The sequence below is a fragment of the Artibeus jamaicensis genome, unplaced genomic scaffold, assembly GCF_021234435.1.
Source record: "Artibeus jamaicensis isolate MK-2021 breed Jamaican fruit bat unplaced genomic scaffold, CSHL_Jam_final contig_447, whole genome shotgun sequence".
In the NCBI taxonomy this organism is placed as follows: Eukaryota; Metazoa; Chordata; class Mammalia; order Chiroptera; family Phyllostomidae; genus Artibeus; species Artibeus jamaicensis.
This window is the reverse complement of record NW_026521834.1, coordinates 2,298,824-2,320,336: the sequence shown is the minus strand read 5'-3', so window position 1 is coordinate 2,320,336 and position 21,513 is coordinate 2,298,824. Positions and strand designations below refer to the sequence as shown.

Here is a 21,513-nt window from a genome sequence, read left to right as displayed (position 1 = left end):
CTTTAAACACAGGGAGGGTGGCATTCCTCTCTTCTGGCTTCCAGTTTTGCTGTTGAGTTGTAAGTGGGAGTTTGTTGCTTCTCTGAACTTAAGCTGTCTTTATTCTCTAGTTATTTTAAAACATTTTCTTTTTGCCTTTTTGCAGAGTGCAAGTTTATTTTAATTCACTGGATTTCTTAAATTTGTGAATCAATGGTTTTCATCAAGTCTAGATAATCCTGGCATTATTTCTTCAAATTGCTTCTTTTCCTTTCTCCTCTCCTAGGATTCCAATTAAACAGGTTAGCTCAACTTATTTTGTCTCTTCAGGATTTTCCATCCTCTTATTGTTCCAGGTTTCATGCTGTATAGTTTTTTGGACCTGTTTCTATAGTCTACCAATTCCTTCCTCAGCTATGTCTAAGCTGCTATTAACCTCATCTACTGAGACCTTGTTTATTACATTTTAAAATTTTTATTCATTTATTTTAGAGAGAAAATGGGGCAGGAGAGATTTATTAAACCACTTTTTATATTTATGCATTCACTGATTGCTTCTGGTATGTGCCTGACCAGAAGTGAACCTGCAACCGTGACACATTGAGCTGATGCTCTAACCAACTGAGCCACCTGGCCAGGGCCATTTACTATAGTTTTCCAGCTAAAATTTCTATTTGGTTCTTTTCCAAATGCACTATGTCCATTTTTGTAGTTTCAGGTCTCTGCTGAAAATTTCGAAGCTTGGCTTTTCTCTTCTTGAAATACTAAGCAATTTTCACTTATATAAATTGGTGTGGGTCTGTTTATTCTCTGTCATTTGTTTGGTTTCACTTACATTACCTCATCTCCTTAACTGCTTAATTTTTATTGTATTTGATGTTATAATGAAAAAATTATTTTTATTATAATACTTTTGAAGTCTAGGTTGATGTTATGTTTCTTGAAATTTCTGCTTGCCTCTACCAAGCATCTGGATATGCCATCAATCTGGGATCATCTTATTCCTAAATCTGAGCCTTGTGAATTTCTGGACCACCCAGAATAGCGTGAGGCTAGGCTGCAAAATGAGGACTGGCTTACTTCCACCAATTCATCCTTAGGGGTCCTAGTCCTGATGCTGGCTCTTTACCAGTAACCCTGTCTTTAGCTGTCCCCAGATTCCAACTTTTTGTTCCTCTTGCTCCATATCCTTCAAAGCCCTCAAATCCCCTCAGCAACATTTCTAAAGTGGCAAACACCCCCAGGGTCAAAATCAGCCTTTAGGGCCATTTTTCCTCTTGATTCCCAGCCAATCTTATTGGCCCATTGATGCTTTTGGATTTTTAAAATATATATTGCACCCAATTTTTAAAATTTCTAGTGTGAATGTTGGTCTGAAACTTCCAGACGACCATGTTCAGAAGTGGAACCTCCCACAACGTGAGGTTCATATGTGACAGAACTCTGGGCCATGACCTCACCATACAATAAAACCTCACAGCCAGGAAAAGACTTAGGTTCACACAATTAGTAGTAGAGCCAGGTCTAGTCTCAGACGTCAAGACTAAGAACTATTAAGATCTACCTACAAAAGATCTGGATGCAAGTGTTTGTTTTGTTTTGACCTTTTAACCTGTGGTAAGGAGAGCAGTCTTGCCAAAAGATCAGAGCGTGAAGTAATGACCTAACAATCTTCCCAACACCTTCATACGTTCCTCCCAGGCTGACGGGTGGGGGAGGGAACCTGATGTTCTGTGGTCTGGGGGTCAGGGAGGGAAGAATGCAATCCCTCTAACACCTAAACCGCAGATTACAGACACCCCTGTGACCAGTTATCCCTTAACCTTCAATGCCTCTCCACATCTGTGGTAACTGAACCTGACTTCAAATTCCTCTAGATCCACTTTATAAAAACCCTCTAAAAGCAAATTGTTTTCATCCAGCCTCCTTCCCCAGAAAACAAACACCAAGACACACTCACAACAAAGACCACACCATTTATTTACAAAGGCCACCATGGGGCCTGAGGGAAGGATGGAAGGGAAGCCAGCAAACATCCTCTCTGGATTGCTCAGGGCCCTTTCCTACTTGGAGAAAATTCTGTTTCTCATCCCTCCATATTCTCAACCACGATTCCTCCAAGCAGCTGGGTGAAGTAGCAGAGAGGGGAGGCGACAGGGGCCTCCTCCATGCTCCAATCGAGTAATGTCCACTTCCAGATCAAGGGCAGTATTGCCACCCTCTCCTTTCCTTCCTCAAATGGAACTTTCTGGCCTGGAGGGAAATAGTGAAGAACTCAAAGGGCAGGGGCTAGGATGCCAAGGCCAGGGGTTCTGGAGGGAAAGACCCTTCCACCATTCCCTGAAAGCAATAAGCAGAGAGTTGTAAGGCTGTTGGTCACAGCCCTGGCAACTTCAGAAGGGGTACCCACACTACCCATGAGTAATCCAGCATCCAGAGGCCCAAGGGACCTAGCTTCCCCAGACTACATATATTCCTGCCCCAGACTAGCCCTTTTGCCTACTTCTCTGGTGGTGGGAGCTCCGAACCAGAAATCAGCAAAGAATCTCCCCTTCCATTCAACCCACCTGCACCCACCCACTTATACAGCCACTGCTGAGACAGACCCCAAACCACTTCATGTCATTTGAGGGGGCTCAAATCACTGGAACTTGGGATTACGGGCAGTCCTGGGTGCATGGACATGTGTGAGTGTGAGTGAGTGAGTGAGTACATAAGCATGTGTGTTTGAGGAAATGGGGCCAATATGGCCCCTTGTGAGCCATAAGGCTTAGCTTCACTGAGCCCCTTTCACTTGAGTTCCATTAGCATGTCTACGTCTCCTCTGCCAGGCCAGAGCCTGGACTCTCCTGACTTAAAAGAGCAATTAATGCTTTATTCCCTAATTGTCCATTCCAACTTCCAAGCCTTTTGCTCAGGCTGTTTTGCCCACTCCCCTCCTCCGGAAATCTCGTGCCCTCCTCCCCTGCACTGGTCTCCTTTGGGCTGGTCCAGGGCTCGTTAATTCCTGGTTCAGAGGGCTGTCTCCTCTCCTCCTTCAGACAGGCAGGAGAGCTATCTTCCTCCCCCTGGAAGTCCCAACAAGCCCCATTAAAAAGTGCTGGGTGAAGTGGAAAATCCCAGCCTGCTTCACTTGCCCCTCCTTCTACCACTGGTTAGGCTGGAGATGAGAGGGGTCAGGGAAAGAAAGAGGGAAGGGAGTTACCAAAAGCAAACATAAGACAAGCAAAACCCTGGCGGTACAGATAAAGACCCTGTTCCAAGGAGCCAAAGAGCTGGCTCCACCTTCAGCTCTGCATAGCCACTGAGAAGTCTGAAGACTGCAAAGGTAGTTGTGGGACTAACCAACAAAACTGTGAAAACCATTCAAATAGTTCTGCTCAAGCAGGACCAGTAGAGAAGATTCTGTAAGAGATGCAGAAGTAGAACCAAAATTCTCAGACAGAGCTACAGGGTTGGGGTCCACGCCTCTAAAGCCACCCTGCTGCCTGAAGAGGACAAGGAGAAGACAAAAAGGATGACAAGCTGCAGAGGGAAGAAGCTGACAGGAACCAAAGGCTGGCATCCAGGGAAGGGAGACGCAGGAGGTACAAGCCACAGGATTAGGAAAGTTGAGAGCCCAGGAGTCTCTCAATAGCCGCATTGATGTCCCCGCCTGTGGCAATCAGGGCCTGCAGGTTAGCCTCGCGGTTGATGAAGCCCATGGCGTTGAGCTGCTCTAGCTGCTGCTGGAATCTCACTTCCGGCGTCTGCACCTACAGAGGACAGGCCTTGTGAAGTGGGCAGAGGACCAGCTTCGGAAGCTGGGGGTTTATAATGGAGAGAAGACAATTTGTAGGTCTTCTCCAATATCCTCAGAGTTCAACCATGGAGCAGGATGCAGTGAGCTGCAAATGGGGACCAAGGAGCCTGGGCCCCAAGTCACTAAACAAATATACAATAATAAGTCAGGGGTGTCTTTCTTAAAATTTCAAAGTAAAATATAGGGTTCGGTCAGCCTATATTCCTAACTGCTTTCCATCAACAATCTGGAGATGTTAACAGGTGCTCAAAACTGCCAAACACTCTGACCGGTAAGATGCATGCTAAACACCACTCTATACCCCACCCCTAGCCATCATCCAACCATATTAGAGGCCAGACAATGGCCCAGGAAGGAAAGAACCTGTTTAATTTTAACCAACCAACCAACCAACCAACCACCCAACCAACCGTTATTTACAAAGAGAAGGCTTTTCATATTTGACACTCCTGTAAACATCTCCTGGAATTAATCTCCCAAGGGATGCTTAAGAAGCACTGACCTTGCCCTGGCTGGTGTGGCTCAGTAGATTGAGCACCAGCCTGTGAACCAAAAGGTCGACAGTTTGATTCCTGGTCAGGGCACAAGCCTGGGTTGTGGACCAGGTACCTAGTTGGGGGTGTGAGAGAAGCAACTGATCGATGTTTCTCTCCCTCTCTTTCTTAAGAAAGAAGCACTAGCCTAGGTCATGAACAGAAGACTCTCAGAGCTGAGACAAGCCCAGCAGTCGTAGGACACCTGACTGTTGACAGGAAGAAATAGAAGGAAAGGACCCCTCAAAGGTCACAGAGACCCCCTGCCATGACACAAAAGGCCCACACAGGGCTCCACGCCATGCACAGAATGTAAGCTGGGCTGAACCTTGGGGATCACTTGGTTCAGCACTTGCACAGAGCTGTGTGTACTCACATTTCTGTTGAAAGGCCTTTCCCAGACGAGTCACAAAGGTGAAGGGACTCACCCAAGGTCTTCCCCACTACCCCGAACCCTGCCAAACCTCTAGCCTTGACTTTGTAGCCCAGGGCTTTAGTTACCTCATCTCCCATAATCCTCCTCTCAGGTCTCAGAGGTGGAAGGTGCTTTAATTATCAAAAGAATCCCATGACATAAGCAGAAGTGGTAGGCATAACACAGCAGTTAAAACGTGAACACTGGAGCCAGCCTGCCACGCTCGGTTTGAATCTTGGAGGCATTATTTAATAGCTTTTGACTAAGCGTGCCTCTCACTCTCCCTGGACTTCAGTTTTCCCCTTTTGTAAAAGAAATTATAATACCAGCTTCCTCACAAGACTGTCGGGAAGACTAAAGTAAATAAGACATGGTAAGTGATATTACTATTCTCATCTTCATTTTATAGCTGTGGAAACTGAATTTAGAGAAGATCAGTAACTTGCCTGAGGCTAGAAAGTGGGAGACCAGGGTCTAAAGGCAGGTCTGGCGGAGACCGAAGCCTGCTCTGCTGCCTGCATCCTACCGTGACCCTGACACCACAGGATGGAAGTAGTGGTTCCAGCACTAGCCCCGCTGCCCCGTGTACCTGTGAGCTTCCACTTCCTGCTAACAGCTGGATCATCTGCTGCATGAGCTGCTGCTGAGCACTAGAGGCCCCAGCTGGAGAAGAAGTGGCTGGTAGGGTTGGTGAGGAGGTGGGGGCTTCAGGCGCAGGCCCGGAGTTGCTGCCTGCTGAGGGTGTGGGGGTCCGGGGCATCCCAAAGGAGCCGAGGCTGCAAACAAGAGAGACCGAAAGGTGGGAGATGGCCTCTGGGAAAGGGATGGGCAGGTGAGGTGTAGAAGGAAAAGCAGTTGAAGGAAATAGGAAAACAGGCCCCGAGAGACATGATGGCTGCCAGAGTGGCAGAGAGAGGGGTTGAGGGGAGAAGTAGCCAAACTTTGCTGCTCACCTGCCCACCACCCTCACCTGGGTATCAGCCCGGGGGCCTCGGTCTGCAAGGTCTGCAAGCCCTGCTGGATCTGCAGCAGTGCCTGCATGGCACGGGGATTGGTAAGAATGGAGAGCGACTCCGGGTTCTGCATCTGGTGGGAAATGAACAGAGAAAGGCAATGGGAGGTGGCAGGAGACAGGAAGCAGCCTGAACTCCAAGTCAGGAGCCAAGCTCCCTTAAGTTCCACCCCTTGGGCTTCAGGGTCCAGCTGTTGCCCTCAGCCTCCATCCCCTCTATCTCACTCACCTGCTGCAGGAAGACCGGGAGCTGCAGGCGGAGCTGCTCCTGAAGCTGGGGGTTCCCCGCGAAGAGCGGCACATTCACCATCATCTGCCATGGTCAAGGTAGTAGGAGGAGGCGTAGGCCTACCCACCCTAAGAATTCCCCCACAGCCTCAGTCTCCCTTGGCACCCCTACCACTGCAGGAAATCTGGCCAGCTTTTCCAAGGATCTCAAAGTATCCTGAAGGCCTAAGTGGGACAGTGAGAGGAAATGGAACTATACTCTGGTCAATGATGAGTATCAGAAGCCAGGCTGCTCAGCCCTCAGTCTGATGATGACGAGAGCCAACGCTCCCAAGTACACAGTGCCTACGATGTGTCATGCCAAGTTCAAAGCACTTTATACACATTATCTCATTTAATCCTCACAAGTCTATGTGGAACTATGGTTTTTACCAGTTTACAGATGAGGAAACTAGGAAGTTAAACTACTTGCTTAACTTACACAGCTAGGAAGTCATGAAGATTCAGATACAAACCCAGGCAGTCTGGCTCCAGAGTGTTTTAACCACAAGGAACCATCCCCAATACACTGCCCCAGGACCAGCTCCGTACCTGAGCGGCAAAGTCAGGGTTCTGGGCAAGCGTCTGCATCATGCTGCGCATGTAGGGGGCGGAGATTACGTTCTGCATCAGCTGGGGGTTCTCTGAGATCTGCTGAAGCAGGGCCTGCATTTCTGGGCTGTTGAACATCCCTAAGGCAAAGAGAAGAAAGCAACCAAACAGGAGAAAAGGGGTCCAGATGGAAACCAAATGCCTCATGTCAATCTACCTTAGTTTAGACACCAAGTGGTTACAAAACTGAGAAAGGGAACAGTAACATGGGCACCCAGGTACTGGGGCCCGGTCTAAATCCCTTTCCCAACTACTCTGCTGAAAACAAGTCAGATGGAAACTGGGTCTGATTCACTCTGGTCTGTTGCTTCCACAAGCTCACACAATGTCAGAACCGGAAAGGATGTGACTAAAGATCCCCAAAGTCAATGGCTTTCTAACTTGTCTTGGCAGCAGAGACCCTTCCCTCAAACTCAATCTTGTATAAAACCCAAGCATGTCAATGAGCTGGGGTGGGAGGCCTGGAGCCTCTCCCCATTGGTCCTTCCTTATCCTAGAGAAGGCCCAGATCCCCCAGGACTCAGAAGCACGCTTTTAAAACCGTGGTCAGGTTCAAGTCCCTTATTTTATAAATAAGGGAACTGAAGCACATAGAAGGGAAGAGACTTTCCCAATCAAGACATTCCCCTGGGGCTACTAAAAATCAGGGCTACTAAAGACACGCCCAGGGCCACAGGTAGTAAGAGCCCAGGCGAGCAGAGCACCCCAGGGGCACACAGTCCGTAACTCGCACCCCTGTGCACGGCAGCTCTGCACCTCCCTCTTCCCCGGCCTCACATGTGCCTGTCCCGGGTCTGCCGATTCCTCTCCCACACCCCCGCCCAGGTGACCCATTTGCCCTGGGTACTTCACCCCTGCTGAAAGTGCTTAGAAGTTGGGGCCTGGTTTATTAGACCACTCCAAGTGACAGCAGGGCAGGGGCAGACAACCCTGAGCCCTCTGGGCTAATACTCAGGCTGCAGAGGCCCCTCTATGGCTTCCACAGTCTCACCTCTGTCTTTAATATTCTGGAACAGTGGGAACCCCATTCAGTACTGGGCCAGAGGGAATGCCCTGGTGACCCCACTGAGCTCCTTCCACCCCAGGACATACCTGACCCCAGGCTAGCCGCATTGATCCCAAAGGGGTTCGAGACTGTCGGGTGCACCTGGCTGGTCCCCGATCCTCCGTTGCCCTCCCCACCGGACCCGGGGGCCTGGGAGGTGGGGGGCGAGGGGCTCCAGGGGTTAGGGAGGGGCTCTCGATTCTCAGTCCGCAGAGGCTGGGAAGACGAGCTGTCGGAGTTCCCGGCCAGGGAAGAGAAGGGATTGTTGCCAAACTGGGAGGAGGGAAAGGTTTCGGGTTAAGGACGGAAACAAATCGGGGACAAGGGCTATGCCCTTTCTTTCTCATCTAGTAGCCTCCCCTTCCCCAGGAAAGGGAGAGAGATCTAAAACATTAGAAGTCCTTAGCTCAATTGTTAGCCCCGCAATAGGCAGCTCCTCCCTGATTCTGCAGGGTGGGAGCTGGCAGATGCCAATGACTGGATAACTGAACCCCTCAATAACTGGAAATGTCCCATCTGTTCTGGTGGCTCTTAACATCTGGCCTCTCACTCCCTCTGTGTTTCACGGTACTCCACATGCCACTCCTGGTATGCGGAGAGGCAACTGTGCTCCTTGGCTCTTCAGGTGCATCGGACTCACCTTCACACCCTGCTCCTGACACTCAATGCCGATTTGCCTCTAGCCTCACCCTTTCCAACCACCTGAGCCTAATACTAACTCCCCAGAGGCCTCTCCCTCACAGCCTCAGTCTCCTAAGTGGGTTCTATCCCTCCAGGTGCACAGTGGAGCACATCCTGGGTGGCAGGTCCTCCCTAGGTCTTCTATCTCCTCCTTTCCCTAATTCCCCAGCCTCCCTCTTCAGAGAGGCTGCTGCAGCTACACAGTTCCTCTGCACACCCAGTTCCCACTGTGTCACTCAGGACTATCTCAGAGACCTACCATATGGTATGCTGCCAAGGGAGCACCAGAACCTCCTCCCTCTGGACCCGCCGGCACCCAGGAAAGAGCTCCGTCCAAAAGGTGTGCTTGCCGAAGTCCCAGACCCTGTTCTCCTTGCTCAGCCTCTCCTGAATTCCTAGGCAGTGCTGACCTAAGCAGATCTCTGAGAAGCTTAGTCCCTCCCCATCATGTGATTTCACATCCAGTTACTTTTACTATTTTTTCAAAGTGGGTCATAGGCCCTGGCCAGGTAGCTCAGTTGGTTAGAGTGTCATCCCCATATGCTGAGGTTGCAGGTTCAGTCCCCAGTCAGGACACACACACAAGAATCAACAATGAGTGCAGAAATAAGTGGAACTACAAATTGATGTTGCTTGCTCTCTCTCTCTAAATTCAATAAATAAAAAAATGAACAACAAGTTGGCCATGGGGACTAGGGCTGCCCAAGGACCTGTGCTCTAGCTGTGGTTCCTTCACCGTCCCAGATGCCTATTTACGGAACAGGGTTTGCCGGCCAGGGTTCGTGCATCACGGAGTCAGTTCCCGCCCATTTGAGATTTCCCGATCTGGTAAGTTGCCTGGCACACAAGCCTGCCTCGTTCTGGGCCTTACCTTGTTCTTCGTGGTACACCCTAAGGACTGATCTCTTTTCCTGAACTCCCTATCATGATAACAGCTGCTGTTTATTGAACATCTACTATGTGCCTGCTACACTTACTATAATGTTTACAATATTCCTCCAATATGACAGTTCTCAAAGTGTGGTCCTAGGACCCCTGTGAGGTTCAAAACTACGTATATAATTCTAAGACATTATTTGCTTTTTTCTACTTTCATTTTCTCATGAGTATTGAGTGAGGTTTCCACAGGCTACATACGTAACAGGTGACATTGTAGCAGACTGAACCCAGGAGCAGATCTGAGACTCCAGCTGTCTTGTAGGCAGACATTAAAGAGATCCACAAAAATGTAAAACAAGGTCACTCTTTCCTCTAAAATTTTGTTTTGGGAAACAGTTACTTTTTTAAAATATGCTATTTATGTCAATGTATAATGAATTTATTGTTACTTTTAAGTGAATTAATAAATATATTTTTTAATTTCTTAGTTTTCATTTCAGGTCCAGTGAATATTAATAGATCTAGCCCACAAAAACAAAAGCTTTCCAGGATCCCCAATAACCTTTAAGGGTGAAAGGGGCCCTGTGACCAAAGTGACTGAGAACCAAGACTCTGATATGTCGCCTCCACTTTGAAAATGAGCAAGCCAAGGCTTTGGGAAGGTCAGGAAACACACTTAAAACCACATCACTCGGAGACAGTGGAGCAGGTCTGTGGATGCCAGACGCCACGTTCTTTTAGCCAACCCAGCGCTCTCACGTCTCAGTGTGCGTCAGAATTGGCTCATGTGCTCATTATAAGCCTCTATCCACTACTTGATTTTTTTAAACTAGGTGAAAGCATTCCTTTGGTATACATTTTAAATGAAAAACTTAAGTAAAATGTAAAATAAACAAATAAGTCTCTTCAAAAAGTCATACTTGGCCCTGGCTGGTGTAGCTCAGTGGATTGAGCGTGGGCCTGTGAACCAAAGGATCGTGGTTCGATTCCCAGTCAGGGCACATGCCTGGGTTGCAGGCCAGTTCCCAGCAGGGGACACATGAGAGGCAACCATACATTGATATTTCTCTCCCTCTCTCCTTCCCTTCCCCTCTAAAGATAATAGATAAAAATATTTTTTTTAAAAGTCATACTTGATCCCTACAAGCAGTTTCTAATATTTGAAAGAGCAATCCCCAAAATAACCAAGATGTTAAAGGGTAAGGTGGGACACTCACTCCACTGGACACCCAGACACAAATAAGACAACGTGGCAGCCCCACAGGGGCAGAAAACCAGGCCAGGGGGGTCTGAGCAGGCTCAGAAGGACACACTCATTTGTGCAGACCTGGTGCAAGGCAGAAGCAGCGTGAACAGGGAATCCGCTGGGATATCATGGGCCACTCAAGGTTGTGGTACTTTTTTCCTTTCCAAGTTAAAAATAACGCAAGACCTCACTCTCCCACCTGAGCACTGGTTAGTGGGTGTGTTCTGTTTGCAAAAGTCCATCAAGCTGTACACTTATGTGTACTTTTCTATCACTATATATTATCCTTCAATAGAACATTTTTTAAATGTTTAAATAGTATAAGTGGACTAAATGGTAATGGGAAAAAATACAATAAAAATTTTAAATGTTTAAAAAGCAAGTTTAAGCTATTGTGAACAGCATGATACTACTTCTATAGGGCTGAAAAATATGCAAAACAAAACTATAGATTATTTATGGATACCTATATAGGTAATAAGAGAATCAAAATGACAAATGCCAACTTCAGGGCACTAGTTCACTCTAGAGAAGCGAAAAGGCCTAAGCCAGGGAGGGCTGAATGAAGGCTGCTATTCTATCTGTAATGTCGTATTTGCAAATATTAAAGATGTGTAGGAAAATACGCAAAATATTAACAATATTCTCTAACCCAGGGTAGAAAAAAGGTGATTGGAAGAAAATAGAGGGATCCCTTATACATGATTTATTGAGCTTCTATTCCCTTCCACACTTTTAAAATAACTTTTTGTTTATTTTATTTACATTTGGATTTTTGAAACATATAAATGTGCAATATATTTAATGTAAATTAACCTTAAAAAAAAAGAACCAAGAAAGGCACTGAAACTATATATGGCAACATGTTAGGGCAACTTAGATACAAAAGAATGCTCTGTTTTTATCTATACTCCTTGCATAATTGGAAAGAGTTCACAGAGCATTTTTAAAAGTACATATTCCCAGAGGCTGACTCCAGAGACAGAGACAATAAGTAGCTCAAAGGTGGGGTCCAGGAATCTTATCACTAGCAAGCCTCGGGTGATCTGTGGACTGCGCCTGAGACACTGCTGGGGTCAGCTAGGTCTTGACCCCAGGCCTGCCCCACCACCTTTGAGCTCCTGGTGCAAGAAGTTTGTCAGAGCAACATCAGATCCCTTGGACTCCACACCTCAGCCACTTTCCTGGGGAGCTCTGCTACCATCTGCCTTAGTGCTTCAGTCCTGTGATGAGTGGGACCGTCCCTGGCTATGCATTGTGAGAACCATTTTGAAGCCAAGGCCCGCCCTCAGGGGGAGGGGATGGGGCAGGGGAAGGAATGAGGAGCAGACAGCACCCCAGGCTTGCGTTGTTCTGGGGTAGGGAATATCGGGCCCAGGCAGCCCCCACCCACTGCCCCTGCCCCAGGCCCCACCTGTTCCCGAGCAGCACTGAACATGGGCTCCTGAATGTCTGTGTACATGCGGCGGAGGGCGTTATACCCTCCGGGGATGCTCTCCAGGTTGCTGAGGGCCCGGTCCTGATTCCGCATCATCTCCTGCATCATGGCTGGATTCCGAGCAAGCTCCATCGTCTGGTATAGAAGGAAGAGAGAAAGAACCGGCCTTGGAACAAGGGGAGCACCAAGCCTGGCCAAGGATGGGCCCGAGGGGGAGGCCTGAATCAGGGCCAGGGTCCAGAGCCCATGATCTGCCCCACAGTGGTGGAGAGTAGGGCAAACTAGACTTCCTTCCTGTACTGTCACCTTGGCTCCAACCCTGCTTCCCTGTGGGCATTCATTCTGGTTGGCTTTTTCTAGTGAGGTACTATGATCCCAGAAGCAGTGAGGGCGGCAGCTTTCCTCCCTCAGGTTCAGGGGGTTTGGGGAAGTGTTGGTGATCAGGGAGCACAAGAAAATTGAGTAAGAATAAACATGAGAAAGGAGAGGAGGCAGAAGAGAAAGTTAACATTTTCTGAGCTCCTACTATATACAGGCACCAGTTCCAATAATTTACAGACTTCAAGTCTCTTAACCCCCACAACAATAGTCTCAGGTGGGTATTTCAGCCCCTATTTTGCAGATGAAAAAATAGGCTCAGACTCACTGCCTGGAGACAGTTAGTGACGGAGCCAAGTTTCAAGGCCGGGTTAGTCTATCTGACCAACACCACCCCGTGCTTCGTGGTAAAGGATGTTGAGAAGGGAAAGGATTCACGCTGGGACAATGCTGCCAATACTACCTATCCCTCATCCCTGGGTCTTTCACCTAAATTTGAGGAACATAATGGAGGCTTTCTCTTTAGAGCCAAAGGCTCACTCTCAGTAAGAGGAGGCCTGTGTCAACTCCAGGGGACAGCAGTACAGGACAGAGAAAACGAGTATGGCTACTTCTCATTCCCATCCAACGCCTTCCCTGTCCTTCTCCCCAAATCTGCTCCACACTTGCATCTTCTTAGATACTCTTATATCTAAGACACGATCTTATTCCATAATCCAGTCATTCAATATGTATTTACTGAGTGACTCCATACCATGCAATAGTCTAGACAGTGAACAAAACAACTGCAAATCCTTGCCCTAATGGAGCTTATCTACTGCTGAGTCCAGCACTAGTGTCCACAGGTCTGCTGTCTTTCCTTGTCCCCTGGTGGACTAGGCCATGAGACAGAGCTACTGAGACAAACACAAAACTGCCTCCCCTGGGTCTCCCTTACCTGCCTGGCTCAGCCCAGCCGTGATACTCCCTGAACACCCTACTATCTTTTACTGCCAGGCCCTTGCACTCGCTGTTCCTTGACCCTAAACACTCCTTTTTTCCTCCTTTCTTCTTCCTCCCTGGGGTCTCAGCTTGGGTTTTTTTCCCTCTGGGAAGCCTCCTTGGAGCCTCAGGATAGGGTCAAGACCCACTCTCTGTGCTCCTGGGGGATTCTGTGACTACCTCTACGATAGTACTGATCACACTATATTACAATTGCCTGCCTTCTTATCCCATTTCCCTTTAACATAAGGAGTTCCCGGAAAGTTAGGCCTATGTCTTTTCATCCCTATGTATCCCACATGTGCAAAACATGGCTGCTAAGCAAACAAATGAACAAATCAAGGTAGGACAAGGTGAGGAAAAGCCAGGCAGGCATGGCTGGGTGCCACGTGCCTTCCACACTCTTGCCTCAACCTCTCTCACACCCACCTGTCTCATGAGCTCAGGGTTGTTGAGCATGTGGCTAATCTCAGGGTTCCGCTCCATCAGCTGCTGCATCTGGGGGTTGGCCATGATCATGTGGCGCATCAGGTCAGGGTTAGACATCATGTCTTGGACCAGTGGGTTCTCCATGATCTGTGACAGCATCTCGGGATTGGACATCAGCTGCCTCTGCATCTGTTGCTGAAGCTCCATGAAGTTGGCGGAGCCCAGACCCAGGCTGCCCAGGCCCAGGATGCCCCCAAAGCCAGCTGCAGGGAGGGGCAGAGTCACAGTCTGCCGCAGGAGCCCCTCCCCACCTAGTCAGAGCCATTGAGTTCAGGTCTCCAGGATGGGCCCCAGTGCTTCTTGCATCTCCCTTTTCCAGTCATTCCCACAGCCCCAGCCCTGATCCACTGTTGGCAGAGATGTCAGCCTACTAGACTGAGCCCTCTTTGGTGGCAGAGGCTGGGAGCAGGGCACAGTCCTGAGCACAGAGAGGGCAACCACTGAAGGCCTGTTTAATGAGTAAATCAATATTCCTCACCTGGCCACTTCTGTCCTCACCCAGGGTTCCCCATATCTCCAGCCCCATCTCTCCCCTCACTCTAACATTGGTCCATGCTCCCCTTATCTGGGAAGCCCTGATCTGGGTCCTCTATCCCCATCAGACCTTGAGTGGGAACCATGTTTCTCCCTTCTCTTGGCTCTCCACCAATCCCCAGTCCCAAACAGGACAGTGCCCTTCTCCCTATGGGCTTACAGAGTATGGATGCTGTAGCATTGGAAGGGCCCTCCCCAGCCCCTGAGGAGGGACCCCCCCCACTGCTCCTCCGGCTTCCACTGCCAGCATCCGAAGTGGCGCTGCCAGAGGTGGAGGGCTGGGCAGGGGTGGCAGGTGAAGCAGGCGTGGTGGAGGGTGCTGAGGCAGGGTCTGGAGTGGAGGGGGAAGAAGCAGTGGCAGCAGCCGGATCTTGAGCCCTGAGGACAGAGAAAGAAAATCCTAGAGTACGTGAACTCAAGAGGGGAGATAATCATCTCTGTGTTTGCTGTGAAGCTACTGCCCCAACCCAGGCCACATCCTACGAAACACTGAAGCTGGGATAGGGTGATGCTAGGGGGTAGTCAGAAAATCAGAGAGAAGGAGGAGCTAGTATCATCTGTCCTCAGGGCATTCTGGGAGATGTACGTCAGGATCCCTTCCCCTGTAGGTGAGGATGATAAGCCTGCTTGGCAACCCATCCAAGAGCCACCTTCCTGGGCCTTGGCACAGGCCCTCTAGGCACAGCTGAGTGATGATGGTTTAGAAAGTATCAGACGGGAAAAAGTGATCCAATCAGAAGCTGGACCTGCTACTCTCCTAAACTTACTTCTGAGGGGTCTTGATGACCAGATGGACAGTGAGCCCATCTTTGATCCCATGCTGGTTCAGTGTGTCCCCATCCTTGAGGATCTTGCCTGCGAAGATCAGGACCAGCTGATCCTGCTGAGCCTTAAACCTCCGGGAGATTTCCTCTTTGAACTGTGATCAAGAGGCAGAGGTCACTGCAAAGGTTGTGTGGACTCCATCCACCAGAGACCCAGGCATTCTTTTGCTCCCATCTCTAGTTGTGGGAAGTCCTTTCTACAGTCTTGACTCCATCCCTCCAGCTGCAATAAGCAGCTCCTTTCTTAATCAAGGAGATAGACTCATGAGAGGCTCTTCTTTCAACTCTCCTCCAGGGTCTCCCACCCCAGGAAGGCCTTGCTGCTACCTGACCCTCCCTCTTCAGTCCCTCTGCCCAGCTCCCTGCAAGGGTCCTGAATGGGCAGCACTTTCCACCTCAGTTCCTAGAACAGCCCTGGACCGAGGCCCTGTCTCCCTCAGCCTCCTCTTCTCAAACCCCAATTTTCTCTCCCCTCTTTATTCCCAGTCTACTAGTAACAACTACAACACAGAGATCCCAGTTATTTATAATGGTACTAATTAGTCATGAGTTACAAATCTAAGACTCATGAAATACACATTATTATTTCCATTTTAAAGATGAGAAAAAAAGAGGATCAGAGAGGTTAGGCAACTTGCCACGGTAGACTGGACTCACACACCAAAGGCCAGGCTCTTAACCAAAACATTGCCTCTCAGTTGGAACTGATTTCAAATCCAACTTTGCTGGGAGATGGATTTAAATTCTGGATGTAACCATTTAATGAGATTGGGGGCGGGAAGTGATGATACTAAAGTCTGGTTTGGGAAATTAGACTACTAAATCTATCACCCCCCCCAAAAAATCCAACCAAACCAAACAGACACTCAAGTAAAAATAGTGCACTTGCTAAGCAAAGGCAGCTTCCAGATTCTCCCTTCCAACCAGAAGGCCTATCTTAAGCCCCGCCTTTGTGAAATTCTGGAGCAACCACAGGGCGGTGACGAACATAGGTAATATTCCCTCATTCAATACGATTTTCCTGAACATCTGCACACTGGGTAAATCCCAGTGGGGATGAGAACCAAACGGAACCGCCTGGACTTGAAAGCAAGAAGAAACTGGGCAGAGAAATCCTCCCCATAACGCCCGCAGGTAGAGCAAGCTGGGCGCTCTCCCAGGTGCACCGTAGGCGCCGCGAGCTCTCCGCTGCGCCCCCCCCCCCACCTGCTCTCTGGACTCAATACCTTGCCCGACTCCCACTCAGCCTCCACGCCTCGAACCCCGACCCGGGCGCACACTCCCCTCAAATCCAGGGTCCTTCCCCCTTCCCTGCGCAAAGTGGCCCCACCCCACTCTCCACCACGCCCCCAGTCCAGGCCACAAGGCTAACCTCGGCCTCCTTTCCCCAACACGCGCCAAAGCTCCACCAGATTACACTCGCAGAACGCCCCCTACTCGCCTTTCTTCCTTCCCGCTCCTCCGAGTGCCAGCTGGGCCCCCGCCCTCCTCTTCTAGGCCCTCCCGTACGCCCAACCGTCCAGAACCACCCCCTCTCTTCGCAGACCCCTCCTCCCTGCCCACTCCCCACCAAACTACCTCCTTGACCGAGGCTCGATCGCAAATCACAATTTCCTCCTTGTCTTTGGGGGTTTTGACGGTGACCCGAATTGGGGGCCTCGTCTCAGCCCCGCTCGGCTCCGCCATGCCGCCACCACCACCCGGCCGCCCGCCAGCCCGCCCGGGCTCCTCCTCCTCCCCGCCCGCCCGGCTGACCCCACACGGCTCGGGTGTCTCCAACACTCTCCTCTCCCCTCCCCGGCCCTCCCCTCTCTTCCCTAAGACTTCGCCACCAGCTTTGAACCATCTGCAGCCACAGCGCCCCGGGCGGACTGGGGGGGCCACTGCAGCGGAGTCTGCCCGGGGCTGAGCCCCAGGTCCGGCAGGGGCGACAGAACCTCGCACGGTGACGGCCCCTGGGGGTACTCCGGGCAGGGACGGCGTGTCGCTCACATGTGGGGCGGGGACCGGCTCCCCGCGGGAGACCAGGGCCCATCCTAGAGGGTCTGAGCGGACCCGAGGTCCCCTCCGGCCCAAAGCTGCCCCAGCCCCCTCCCCAGGTCATTCTCGCTGCGGGACAAAGGACTCTCTGTGTCGCCGCTTTCTCTCCGTTCCGAGATAGCTGGTCCAAATCCTTTCCAGGCCTGGGGCCTCTGCCGACTTGGAGGTTGAATTTTCCCACTTCTGGACGTCTACCTAACATTTCATCTCTAGGATTGACTTCACTCCTCCGAGGGTTGTATCCTGAATGAACTCTATGAAGTACGGTTCTAGAGCCCTCGGTTTTGCCTGCGTGGCCTTCCCAAGCCTTGATTTCCTCAACAGCATCTATCCCATCACACAGAATTGCGCATAGTGTAGAAAATTGCTTTGAAAGGGGTGTCTGACAAATACAGAAAATTTTTTAAATCACTGAATCGTGTATTGTTAAGCGGACACGATAACTTTTCCCTCCCCGAAGAAATTGAATGTCCTCCCAGTCCTTTTATTCCGCTCCCTGTGCCACTCCGCCACAACTGCTTGGTCTGAGCGGAAAGGCAAACTATACTTCCCAGGTGCCTCGCGAGCCCTCGAGGAACTACAATTCCCAGCGGCCCCCCCTATGTGGGGCGGGGTTGAGCCAGAACCACAAAGCCGGGTCAGGGAAACTACAACTCCCAGAAAGCTCCGGAGCTGGGCAGTACCGGAAGCTGCAGGCGGAGCTGAGCAGGAGGCTGGTCGAGGGTCTGCGTGGTGAAGCCCAGGTATAGGAGACGCAGGCATGCTGCGTCCCAAGGCTTTGACCCAGGTGCTAAGCCAGGCCAACACTGGAGGTGTCCAGAGCACCTTGTGAGTTCGGACCGAGGACCCTAGCGGCGAGCACAGGAGTGGGGCAGCGCGCGGCTCTCTGAGGGAGGAGTGGGGAAGGATGTCCGGGAAGGGAGGGGGCAGCCACTGGGAATATCAGCGTGGACGGCGTCTCTGGGAAACGAAAATTAACGAGCTGGTTGCTCGGGTCACGTTCCAGGACACACTCAACCCAGACCTTTGCTTTCTGGAAGCGTCAGTGGTGGGGCTGTATTGGGAACCCAGGCCTTTTACTCCTCATGCTGAGCTCGTCACTATCCCTCCCTGTCCCTCACCAGGCTGCTGAATAACGAAGGATCTCTGCTGGCCTACTCTGGTTACGGGGATACCGACGCCCGGGTCACCGCAGCCATCGCCAGTAACATCTGGGCGGCTTACGACCGAAACGGGAACCAAGCGTTTAATGAAGACAATCTCAAATTCATCCTAATGGACTGCATGGTATGGAGAGAGGAGCCACTTCCTCTGTCCTCTAAAGGGATCCCCAGGGGGTGAACTGTACCCTGTCAGGGATGGTTGGGATCTGTGGAAGATTGCTAAAAGTTGGTCCCAACAGCATTTATAATAGGCAGGACCTGTGCATCAAGTGGTGGTGAGGAAGCAGCTCTGGACCCTGTATCTGCCTGGGGTTCTGGTCTCAGCCAGCCACTTACCATCTGTGGAAACTTGCTTAAGTCATTTAACCTCTCTGAGCTTTCTTACTAGAGCTCTAAGGCAGAACCAATACCTCCTCCCCACCTCACAGTGTCGTTGTGAAGGTAAATGGAAGAGAGACTAGAAAGTGTAGAGTGAGGTGTGCACAGAGCGTTGGCATCCCAGATTCACTGACTTACGGAACCATGACAGTCTGCAGACCCTTCCCTAATTCCTTCATTTGACAGAGAAAGATTAGGTTCAGAAAGGGGAGGTGACCATGAGGTTGGGGACTTCCTGGGAACGGAAATTGAAAACCACTTTTGTTCATTCAACGTGTAGGTCTCTGCAGTATTCTCAGGACTGGGGGGGGGGGGGAATAGCAAACAGAACAGACAAAATCTGCAGACCTAGTGAAGTTTACAGTTTACCTGTTTTAAGATAAATAAGATGTGTATGTTTTGTTAACTAAGTTTGTAAATATGTTTTGTACAACATGTAAGTTTGAAACATAGTACATCGAGTGTTGAAAACACTATGAGAACAATGAAGTAATGAAGTGAGATAGAGGGGAGCACGTTCCAGCGGAGTCTCACTGAAAAGTTGGTATTTCATCACAGATTTGAAGAAAGTTGGCAAGCCGTGTGGCTGTCTAGAGGAAAAGCATTTGCGATAGAGAGAACAGCAGGTGTAAAAGCCCTGAAGCCAGAGGGAGCCTGGTCCATGACCCTCAAGATCGTTGTACGGGGTGTGGCATGAGAATGGGGCAGGTTGTTGGGAGATGAGTCTGCAGATGTAGGGGGTCCACACCACCTTCCTGGTGCAGGTGGATGCCTGGTGACAGTTTCCTGAACCAAACTGAAAAGGCCCCAAGAATGAAGGATTTCTACTGTAACTCAGCTGCCTGCCACTTTCTCACCCCCTGCACAACCGAGAGTGCATTTCAACTTAACTAATGACTCCTATTGGGAACCTAGCCTAGCGCTGGTGCTATGGGACAGTAGCTTTCACACATCTGACCACAACCCAGCCCCAGGAGGTGCATTTCAGGTCAGAGCCCAGGATACACATACACCTACAAAGACAAGTCTTGTGAAACAGCACTAACTTTATGACATGCAATGTACTTCATTTCTTTATTTTTTCTCTTAATATTGATCAACCTTCCTAACTGATCTAACCCTGGGGTCAAACCTACAGTTTGAAAGTATTACCATGGGAAAAGACAATAAATGTAAGTTGGGTTATTGCTTTCAAGCCCTTTACAGTATCTTTGGGGTGAACCCATAATAACATCACCCGTTAGGATAGCCCTTTGCAGAAGTAAAACTCCTTCCTGTGCACACTAACACCCTCACCAACTGGGGAAAGACATGGGTTACAGAAAGAGAAACCAAGTTTCTGGGAGGTCGAGTTTCCCAGGGTAACTTGGTTATAGACAGCTGTGCTGAGGCTGGAATTGGGGCATAGGACCCCATGTCCAGGGCTGTGGTTATAGCCCCAGCCCCCCACCCCCAGTTGAAGTTCCTGCCATGCTCAGGGCATGGAAAGAAGATACAGTCTCTCTCAAAAGGATCCCTTGAAGAAAGAGGGGCTAAGGGTGCCAAGCAGAACATCCCATCCTGTGATATTACCCCTCCAGGAGGGCCGCGTAGCCATCACTCGAGTGGCCAACCTTCTGCTGTGTATGTATGCCAAGGAGACTGTTGGCTTCGGAATGCTCAAGGCAAAGGTGTGTATGTGCCCATCCCTCTACAACCCTGAGCCCAGCGTTTGTTCTTCCTCACTATCCTCTCCCATCCCCACCGCCTTCCTGGAATCCTTATGTCAGTCCACTTCTGGTGGGGCCAGGGGCTGGGTGCTCAGCATTGAGAGTTGATCTGGATTTGGGATCCCTCTTACGGCAGGCCATGTGTGGCACTGATTTCTCCTCCCCTCTCGCAGGCCCAGGCCTTGGTGCAGTACCTGGAGGAGCCCCTCACCCAGGTAGCAGCATCATAATGGGCACTGGTGGAAGTAGGGGGCCAGACCAGAGAGATGACCATTTGGATGGGTGAGGACCCCTGAAGAAACCTTCCTGGACTGTGGGGAAGGGTGGGACTTTGTTTTTTTCCAAGAATAAATTTCACTTCTGTCTTTACGCTTTGGCTGCTTTCTCGGCTGGGAGGAATCAGGAGATGGGGAGGAGCAGGCATGGCATTCAGGTTTCCTCATGTCCTGCAGGGGCAGTTCCACCCGCCTCTGCACCAGGACCTCCAGCAGCCAAATGGTTCTGGGCAGTGGCGCCTGAGCTCCCTCAGCCTCTCCAGTGGTGTGGCCTCACTTGGCCCACACCACTCAGAACAGAATTTTACTCACCTGGTTGGCAAAACCTTGGAAGTAAATTCCAAGGAGCAGGGGGTTAACGGGGGTCCTGTTGGACAAAAATAATATGGGGCCTGTGAGTTCATTGTCCTTCAGTCCCAACTTTGGTACAGTGCTTTTTCTACTCTTGGGTTGGGAGGGATCACCCCTTCCTCTTCTCCCAGGTACTCACACGCTCACCCAGACTCCAGATTCTAAAGCCCTTTGCAGGCAGGATGGCTTTGCTGTGGGGCTTCAGGGCCTGGGTGGTGATCTGAAGAAACCCAGGAGACCTGTCAAAAGCTTTCATCTCCAGGTCCTGCCCCTACACTCAGACCCCTCACCCTGTCTGGCTGGTTCTGCCCCAGCTCTCCCCCTACCTAGTGTCCCGAAGAGCAGGTCTGAGCAGGGAGTTACCAGCCCCTTGCCCAGTGTGGCAGGAAGGGACCCATCCTAGGAAAGTAGGTAGGTTGCAAGTTCCAGCTCCACCCAGGGTAAGAAACTGCTGCCCCTCCCAAGCCCTGGGCAGTTAGGGAGGGGTAGAAGTTGCTGTACCCGAGATACAACTCCTAGAGCTCTGCATCACAGCAGGGTGA

General features: G+C 50.3%; 2 protein-coding genes across 3 annotated transcripts; one reads left to right on the top strand and one right to left on the bottom strand.

The window, feature by feature from the left end:
• Positions 1-1,935: 1,935 nt before the first annotated feature.
• On the bottom strand, positions 1,936-16,796 carry UBQLN4 (ubiquilin 4). The gene is made up of 11 exons (XM_037132607.2): positions 16,634-16,796; positions 14,999-15,150; positions 14,392-14,609; positions 13,638-13,900; positions 11,886-12,044; positions 7,713-7,938; positions 6,561-6,700; positions 5,971-6,054; positions 5,700-5,815; positions 5,319-5,505; positions 1,936-3,734 (listed from the first exon to the last, which is right to left on the bottom strand). Exons 1-11 carry the CDS (start codon positions 16,739-16,741, stop codon positions 3,582-3,584), a joined length of 1,806 nt encoding a protein of 601 aa, XP_036988502.2. The 5' UTR covers positions 16,742-16,796; the 3' UTR covers positions 1,936-3,581.
• Positions 16,797-17,770: 974 nt separating this feature from the next.
• LAMTOR2 (late endosomal/lysosomal adaptor, MAPK and MTOR activator 2) lies at positions 17,771-20,714 on the top strand. Of its 2 annotated transcripts, none has more exons than XM_037132682.2 (4): positions 17,771-17,923; positions 18,220-18,382; positions 20,217-20,306; positions 20,519-20,714. In XM_037132682.2, the coding sequence occupies exons 1-4, from the start codon at positions 17,856-17,858 to the stop codon at positions 20,573-20,575; spliced, it is 378 nt and encodes a 125-aa protein (XP_036988577.1). In that variant the 5' UTR covers positions 17,771-17,855; the 3' UTR covers positions 20,576-20,714. The 2 variants fall into 2 exon arrangements, with proteins under 2 accessions (XP_036988577.1, XP_053522178.1); XM_053666203.1 differs by having other exon boundaries at positions 20,148-20,306.
• The last annotated feature ends 799 nt before the right edge of the window (positions 20,715-21,513 follow it).

Coding starts and splice junctions, on each gene's coding strand:
- UBQLN4 (XM_037132607.2), bottom strand. CDS start 16,741: ATGGCGGAGCCGAGCGGGGCTGAGACGAGGCCCCCAATTCGGGTCACC. Junction 14,610..14,998: donor GTCATCAAGACCCCTCAGAA/GTAAGTTTAGGA, acceptor CTCTGTCCTCAG/GGCTCAAGATCCGGCTGCTG. Junction 12,045..13,637: donor ACCCTGAGCTCATGAGACAG/GTGGGTGTGAGA, acceptor CTTCTATACCAG/ACGATGGAGCTTGCTCGGAA.
- LAMTOR2 (XM_053666203.1), top strand. CDS start 17,856: ATGCTGCGTCCCAAGGCTTTGACCCAGGTGCTAAGCCAGGCCAACACT. Junction 17,924..18,219: donor GGAGGTGTCCAGAGCACCTT/GTGAGTTCGGAC, acceptor GTCCCTCACCAG/GCTGCTGAATAACGAAGGAT. Junction 20,307..20,518: donor TCGGAATGCTCAAGGCAAAG/GTGTGTATGTGC, acceptor CCCCTCTCGCAG/GCCCAGGCCTTGGTGCAGTA.